This window comes from Peromyscus maniculatus, chromosome 6 (assembly GCF_049852395.1).
Source record: "Peromyscus maniculatus bairdii isolate BWxNUB_F1_BW_parent chromosome 6, HU_Pman_BW_mat_3.1, whole genome shotgun sequence".
Classification (NCBI taxonomy): domain Eukaryota; kingdom Metazoa; phylum Chordata; class Mammalia; order Rodentia; family Cricetidae; genus Peromyscus; species Peromyscus maniculatus.
Window position 1 is genome coordinate 56618483 of NC_134857.1, and position 8905 is coordinate 56627387.

Below are 8905 nucleotides of genomic sequence, written 5' to 3' on the forward strand. Positions count from 1 at the left end.
TTGAATCTGAACTATCATCACTTGGAACAAATAAAAAATAAACATGTTTTCTTTCACTCCCTTAGGTTTTAAGTATGTTGTGTGTCTTATCAGTAAAGAATTCAATCTTGTGACTCATGAAGGATCTGACAAATTGGTGCTTTTAGATGACTAAAATTTTAATAAGTCCTTGATTTGAAAAACTTCATCTGAAAAAATCTCTGAAACAAATTCCTTATAGGTGAATAAAAATCTAAATTATGTTTCTGGACTTTGCTGAATCATCTTCTCATATGATACACCTTCGTAAGATTAAAAGCCCAAAGAGAAGAAAGCATATAAACTTGTTGCCTCTTTTTTTTTTTTTACAGGAGGTAAAACATGACTCAGGTTACAGCATAAACTAGTCTAAAGTAAATACAGCAAAAGAAATGAGGTATATCAGCTGCCTCACTGGCTTGAGTGAATGAACTGTTATAATCTTTCTTTTAATTTCATTTTTTATAAAAAATTGCTGAAATATAGTAATTATACATAATAATGGATTTTTAATAAAATTTTTGCACATTATATAATGTGTTTTGATCATATTCACTTCCATTACCTTCTTGTCCCCCTCCTACGCCTGATCTTTCTCTTCCCCAAAAGTTCTCTTTCTATTTTCATGTCCTTTTGTGTGTGCGTGACCCAATAAGCTTAATCAGGGTTGTTTATGTGAGCATGGGTGGGATGTTATTACAAAAGCGTGAACACCTTACTAATAGCTACACTGTTCATAGCAATGGGATTCCTCCTCGTATTTTCATGCATATAGGCCTCTTCACTTAACAAATCTCAAGTTCCATTTTCCTGAAATGCCACAACTTCACTTTTCTTTATGACAATAAAACTCCATTGTATATATATGGCACTTTCATTATTCACATGTATTGGTGACTCCATTTCCTGTCTATTGTGAACAGAGCAGCTTTTATCTCTGATTATAGATGCTCTTCTAGTAAAAAGTCAGTTCAGCTCTTCCAGGTACGTAATAAATTTTCAAGCTCATGACTTTGACTTGCAAGAAAAGTGACCTATCATGGCCTCTCTGGACTTGTATATTAGTCCCTGTTTGTGTTTTGTCTTTATAGTGAAGAGATAACTAACAAATAGCACTTTCTGAGATCCAGGCACACTTGAAAAACATTTTCTATAATATCCATAACAACTTATCATGCACATACACATATATTATGTATAGACACTGAGCTGAAAGTAGTTAAAAAATCACTTCACTCATTTATTTAAGTCAAAATCTATAAATTGAATTTTTTGTTGTTGTTGTTATAAATACACGTTTTTTGTTGGGTGACGGAGGGCATAGACGGTGCTGTACAGAGATGGTATAGGCTTGGGGCTGAACGCCACAGAGATAGACAGACAGACAGACACAGAGACTGAGTCCATCCAGCAGGGCAGGCCAGGCAGCATTCTGGGGACTGTAACACTTGGTTGGTGGGCAAGAGTCATCTGGGAGTCTGGTCCAGGGCTGGTAGGGCCCCAGACACCCTGGAAGCTCCTTGGTCCAGTCCAACTGAGGTCTTGGGTGGTGTTGCAGTGGCACCTAGGCTCAGCTTATGTCATTCAGGGCCTTGCGGGTGAACTCGGGCAGCACAAAGCCCGCCCGGTGCATGTCGGAGTTATAGTATTTCAGCTGCATCTGCTCCACCTGGGCCTGTGTCAGCTGCTGCACTGGCTCCCGGAAGTTGGTGCTCGGGTTTTTGCTACACAGCATGAAGCCGATCTGGCCACTTGGATATGTGGGAATGGTGCAGTAGGCATAGCCCACCACCGGGAAGAGAGATTTGCAGAAGTGCCTCATCTCCTTGATGAGGTCCAGATGCAGCCACTGACACTCACCCTGGCAGCAAAGGATGCCATCTTCCTTGAGTGCGGTCTTCATGAGCTGGTAGTAGGACTCCTTGAAGAGACTCTCAGCAGGACCCATGGGGTCTGAGGAGTCGGTGATGATGACGTCGAAGGTATCTTGGTTCTGTTTCATGAACTCAAAGCCATCGCCCACATGGAGGGTTAGCTTTGAGCTGGAGTAGCCGAAGGCCATGCCAGGCAGGAACTTCTTAGAGACTTCAATGACATCCTCATCGATCTCGCACTGGACCACCGACTCCACAGAGGGGTGCTTCACCACTTCCCGTAGGACGCCCCCATCTCCACCCCCGATGATCAGCACCTTCCGCGGGTTGGGGTGGCTGCAGAGCGGCAGGTTGGCTATCATCTCCTGGTAGGAGAACTCGTCCTTCTCAGTATACTGGATGACGCCATCCAGAACCAGCACGTTGCCGTAGGTTTTACTTTCTTTACTTCTTACTCCGTGGCTTGCTCTGTAGCTGGGTGGCTAGTCCATGAAGTCCTCCTCTCCTTTTCTTGTTCCTTCAAATTGAAATTTTAAAAGGATTTATGACAAATATGCCATGATGCCCCTGTGTTAGTAACAATTAATGCAATCCCATATGATGCTCTAACAACTATAGTTAAAAATGAGGTAAGAGATTTTGTGGTTCATTTAGTTGTTTAATTGTAGATGTATGTAGCAAGCTTTCTTTTTGGCCACCGATCAGCTCCCAAATCAAGACACAGAGACTTATTATCAATTTTGCATGCTCAGCCTTATCTTATGCTTGTCCCATTAGCTCTTAAAACTTAATTTAACTTGTTTCTTTCCATCTACATTTTGCCTCAGGGCTTTTTATCTTTCTTTCCTTATGTATGTCCTACTTTCACTGTTTCCTCCTTGTCTGACTAGCTGGAGCTGCCTGGCTGGCTGCATCTGGGCATCTGCCTTTCTTTCTCCCTCATTCTCTCCTCCCTACTCAGAGCCTAGATCCTCCTACTACTTATTCTCTCTGTCTGCCAGCCTTGCCTATCCCTCTACTGCTTAACTATTGGCTGTTCAGCTTTTTACTAGAACTATCAGGTGCCTTAGGAAGGCAAAGCAACACATCTTTACATATATAATTAAACAAATGTAGCATAAACAAATGCAACACACCTCTACATAGTTAAAGTAGTATTCCACAACAGAAGCACTTTGGAATAAAATAGGAGATCTATTGGTTTCAGTGCTACTAGTATTCTATCAGGCAGATATGACCCACAACTATGATGGCATGATTGCCACCTAGCCTTTGTGAGTTTGGTAGCAGCACATTTTTTTAGGGCGTCTTCCCATTCTATGTCCCTACTACTTTCAGAACCATCTCTGAGAATGTTCTCTGAATAGTAATTCTACTGTGTACATGTGACCATGCCATCTCTTCCCATCATTCATCCCTATGCAATTGGATTATGACTAAGTCTAAACCACATGATTCCTGGTCCAAGTACTTTTGACCTTACAATCCATTCTCTTTTCTTGATATAATAGATATGCACTCTACAACTGCTATATTTCTTATGTAACCTAATATCTTTTATTACAGTTTGCTAGTATATAAACATGTGTGTGGTGGTATTGTGTTCCCCAAAATATTGTACACCCTAATAAACTTATCTGGGGTCAGAGACAGAACAGCCACTAGATACAAAGGCTAGAAAATGGTGGCACTCACGCCTTTAATCCTAGCATTCCAGAGGCAGAAATCCATGTGTTCAAGGATACAGCCAAGCATGGGGACTCATACCTTTAATCCCAGAAAGTACGTCTTTAATCCCAGGGAGTGGTGGTAGAAAGCAGAAAGGTATATAAGGTGTGAGGAGCAGAAACTAGAAGCATTTGGCCTGGTTAAGCATTTGGCTGGTTAAGCTTTTAGGTTTTGAGCAGCACAGTTCAGCTGAGAGCCATTTGGATATGAGGACACAGAGGCTTCCAGTCTGAGGAAACAAGATCAGCTGAGAAGTTGGCCAGGTGAGGTTAGCTGTGGCTTGTTCTGTCTCTCTGACCTTCCAGTGTTCACCCCAATAACTGGCCACAGGTTTGTTTTATTAATAAGACTCTTTAAGATTCCTGCTATACATGTGTTTGATTTTTATTGTTTGTTTTTAATAATTACTTCTAACTGCTCCTTTCTGGATATCTTTCTGTGGGATAGTGACCCCTTAAATGCATGCATTTTTATTCTGATTTATTAACTCCTATTCCCAATTTATTATTCCAGTGCTCTCATTTTTACATTTAGAGTCGGTATCAAAAGTAAGCTTGCTTCGTAATGCATTTTGAACTGAACATGTGCATCATGATAATGTGAAATGGGCTGAAGAGATGGCTCAGTTGGTATAGTGTTTACTGTACAGGCATAAGGACCTCAGTGTGAATTGCTAGTAACCACTGAAAAAGCTGTTCATGGTGGCTTGCTTGCCATCCATGAGGTGGAGAGGCATAGATAGGAGGATTCCTGAAGTTCAGTGGCCAACCAGCCTAGCCAAATGGCAGAGCTCCGAGTGCAGGGAGAGACACTTTTGGTGGTTTGAATGAAAATAGGGAGTGGCGTTATTTGAAGGGATTAGAACATGTGGCCTTACTGGAATAGGTATGTCACTGGGGGCGGGCTTAGACATTTCAGAAGCTCAAGCCAGGCCCAGTGGTTCACTCATTCTTCCTGCTCCCTTTGGATCCAGATGCAAAACTCTCAGCTTCCTCTCCAGCACCATGTCTGCCTGCAGGACACCATCCTTCCTCCCATGGCGATAATGGACTAAACCTCTGGACTGTAAGCCAGCCCCAATTAAATGGTTTCTTTTTTAAGAGCTGTCCTGGTAATAGCACCTTTTCACAGCAATAAAATCCTAAGATAACCCTGTATAAAAAAATAAAGGTAAATAGTTATGGAGGATGATACACAACATCATTTTCTGGTCTTTACACTCATGCACATAGACATGCACATGCATTTACACATACTTATGAACAGTTACATAGATCACACACACATAAAATATATCTGGTCTTATAAAATGACCAAGAGGAAATAATCTATTCAGACTCCAATATTCCTTGAAGAATCAATAGCAGCGTGATGGCCTGAAACACTCTACGTATTCTGTGGCTTTAAACTTAAGAACTTTCAATTGGCCAAAGCTGTAAATACCATCAAAGGGTTTACACCCTTTGGAAGTCAGTTTTCAGGTGCTACCTTGGAAGCAATTTATGTTGTTCAGGAGTAGAGGACAGATTTTAAGGTCACTTTGAAAGGATTGTCTAACCCTAGTACAATGCTTTGTACTTTGACTGTGGATATGACATAGTTTTCTTTAAAAATAAATGACTTGACCCAAAACAAAAGATCCCTTAAATCTGGATATAACAATCAGAGGCAAAGAAATCAGAGATTTGAGGCAGGGCCACTGTCTTTTTCAGAGATGGAAAGACATTGTGGGCAGCTTCTAGGAGCTTAGGGTGATCTCAACATGAGAACTAGTAAGAGAACTCAAGCAACAAGGTCCTGCCAATAACTGAATGTGCTAGGAAATAGGGTATACTAGAGTGCAGCCTTGCTGACACCTTGATTTCAGCACTGGGAGAGCCTGAGAACAAAGCCCGAATGTACGGTTAACAGAATGGTGAGTTATTACATGACTGCCATTTAATCTGGAAACTTTGCAGTGTCCATTTTTTTTAATGAAGAAAAATAAAACTAAGAGAATATCATGTTCCTAATTTATAAAAGCAAAATTTCTAAAGAAAATTGAAATATTCCACAATAAATTCATACTAGGAATAATTTATCTATTAATATGCTAGTGAGGTTACCTTGACACAGCCAGATGTAAATAGTTAAATCTTTGCCTTTTATTTGAAATATGATTTATTTTGATGATGACATTTCCCAATGAAAGATAACATCCCTGGTCTTTGAAAGTACTTATCAAAAACCCACCTTTCAAGTTTTGACGACGAGTAGAAGTTAATATATCCAGTAAGGAACTCTCTTACAACTGTCCACTAAATGCGGCATTTAAAATTTTATGTATTAATTGTAAAACTGAAGTACTTCCGCCAAAAGAGCCCAAGCGGAACTCACATGATAGACAAACGAGGCTACTTAGAATACAGTCCCCATATCAGATTAATAATTAATCAACTCATTCCAGCTCTGGTTGGCACTCAGCAGTACTAGACCCTGTACCCTGACACTGACAGATTCTACATGTGCACTTGTGCTGATGTGAAGCAGAGCGGCACGTATTCCCTGACAGCATTCATCTTGAGCCTATAAGACAGGAGCTGCTAACCCTCACGATCCTGGTGAGGCTCCCTTTACCTCCATAACTGTGGCTTACATTCCATCGTATTACCCATGATGCCATGAATTATTCCTCTTTATTATCAAATGGGGGCCTCATTTACACCATGATCTTTATTTTGAAATCCAATTTAAAATATTTTAAAATACATCAATGTTTTGAAATCTCAGGAATTAATAGTAATGCATATCACCACAAATCAAACACAAGTAGAAATTATTCAAAACTTCCCTGGGTAGAAAGCAGTGGAACAACAGAGGGAGACAGTAAGTGAGGGAGAAAGAAATGAAGCACCTTGGAAATAACCAGGAAACAAAGAACAAAATGTCTGTTGTAAGTACTATGTGAATGAATTAAGTTCTCCAATAAAAACCCAGAGTTTGAATTGAAAAAAAATGGGATCGATCTACATTCTTGTAACTAGAACTTACTCTATTTTCATGACACACATAGAAAGTGAAGACATAAAAAATACTTCATACAAATGGAAACTAACACAACAGGAGCAGCTGAATTTATAACAGAAAACACACAGTTTAAGTTTTCAAAAAGCAGAGTGAAGAACATAATATAATGGTAAAATGGTCAAATCATCAGAGGCTTTATCTGTAGGGATATACATATCTACCTAGCTATGTGTAATATAGCCCACAAGTGTACTAAAAGATAAAATAAAACAACTGATAAGGGGCCTCAAACTGGAGACATTAGAATACAATAAAAGTTAAGTATTTTGAAGTCCAATTTCCAATGAAGAACAGATCATCCAAACAAAATTAGTAAGGAAAATTTGGGCTGAAAAATGCTTTAAACCAATGGATCTATCAAAAATATAGAGAATATCCTGCTGAACAATAGCATAATATGTTTTTTTCAATGAAAAATCTGTTAAAGGGGCGTCCTAATTGAAGAAGGAAAATTATCCTTGTTTGTTGATGATGAAATTATATATGTAAGCCCCTCCCTAAAGGCTCCTACAGTTTCTATTAAAAGCAGTAACTGAAGTAAGTAAAGTATCAGGATACAAAAATCAATATAAAAAACATATTTTTATACCAACAAGTTATCCATAGAACAGATCAAGAGAATAGTCTAATTTATAGTAGCTACAAGAAGTAAAGTACTTAGATATAAAGAAGGTAAAATGTCTGTATGGTTTACACCAAGTAGATAGAAATGGGAAATGCATATGAAATAAAGTAAGTAAAACACAGAAAGACAAACACTGAATACTTTTTGTCATATGTGGAAGCCAAAAAAAAAAGAAAGATAAAAAGAAAAAACAAACATAAAAATATTATTCTTGTGGCCCATGCTGGCCTCAGTCTCTCTAAAGCATGTGATCACATGAGAACTGCTGGTCTTTCTGTCTCCTTCCAAGTGCTGAGATTTTAGACAAGAGCCACCCCACCAAGTGATGTTTATGGAGTGCTGGGGATCAAACCCAGGTCCTCACACATGGAAGGCAAGAACTCTACTAACTGAGCTACATCTCCAAAAGTGAATCTCAGTGTGATTTAGTGGTTGCTCAGGGCTTGGAAGGACATTAGAAAGAGAAGGTAAAGGAATGTTGGATGACGAGTAAGGGTTAGGAGGAAATACTAAATTACGTTGTTTTATAGACTATTGGGAGAAAAACAGTTAACAATAATTATTATATATTTTATGATTAAGTAAAAAGTGATTGAAGACTCCAGAGTTAAAATAATAAATATAAAAGAGCATTAGTTATCCTGGTTTGGTAAATACATACTGTATATACATGCAGATATATCACAGTGTATTATATATTCACACAAACTTCATGTGTTGATCAGAAATACTGAAACACATTGAGAGCTAGTAAATTACTCCCATTTGGTAATCACCAGTTATGTAATAAAACAAGTATTACATGGAGCCTGTTAGAGATACGTAACTAAAATTACAATAACTTTTTCAAAAGATTAAATGAAATGAAGGGATATACAAATGAACAGGCAACTATACTTTTTCAAGGTTTGGAAAAAATAGGAAAAGTAACCATAAAATCCATATGCAAAAACAAAAATCCTGCCAGACGATGGTGGTGCACACCTTTAATCCCAGCACTCAGAAGGCAGAGGCAGGCAGATCTCTGTGAGTTCAAGGCCAACCTGTTCTACAGAGCAAGTTCTAGGACACCCAAGACTTCACAGAGAGATCATGTGTTGAACAAAATAATCCTTAGCAGACAAAGAACACAGAACTGGGACATCATACCATCTGGTATTAGACTATTATCCAAAGCTGTAGTCAACAAACTACATGGTTCTAGCATTGAAAATAGACATACCAATCAGTAGAACAGACTCACTCTCATCAGTTCCAAAAGCTAAAAAAGAAATGTATTAAAGGGTTGAATGTAAAACAAATCTAGAAGAAGGATAGGATGGAGTTTGGGGACATTGTCATGTTCAGAGATATTTTTGGAGTTGATTCAAAAATCATAGGATATAATGCAAAAATAGAAAAGTGGGATTACAGCAAACTGTAAAGGTTCGGTACAGCACAGGAAATGTCAGCAGAGTACAGAGGAGAGAAGGGTCTGCAATTCATTTAACAAGGGTTGCTGCCGGGATTATACTAAGAACTCAAACAACAATAGAAAAAAACAAAAGATGTCCATGCTCCTAATGAGGCAATATTTAAGGAAAGAGCAGTTGAC

General features: G+C 38.7%; 1 protein-coding gene across 1 annotated transcript; it reads right to left on the bottom strand.

Moving 5' to 3' along the window:
* Positions 1-1289: 1289 nt before the first annotated feature.
* On the bottom strand, positions 1290-2326 carry LOC102902959 (spermidine synthase). Its single transcript, XM_006972663.3, has one exon. The coding sequence runs from the start codon at positions 2252-2254 to the stop codon at positions 1589-1591; it is 666 nt and encodes a 221-aa protein (XP_006972725.3). The 5' UTR covers positions 2255-2326; the 3' UTR covers positions 1290-1588.
* Positions 2327-8905: the final 6579 nt, after the last annotated feature.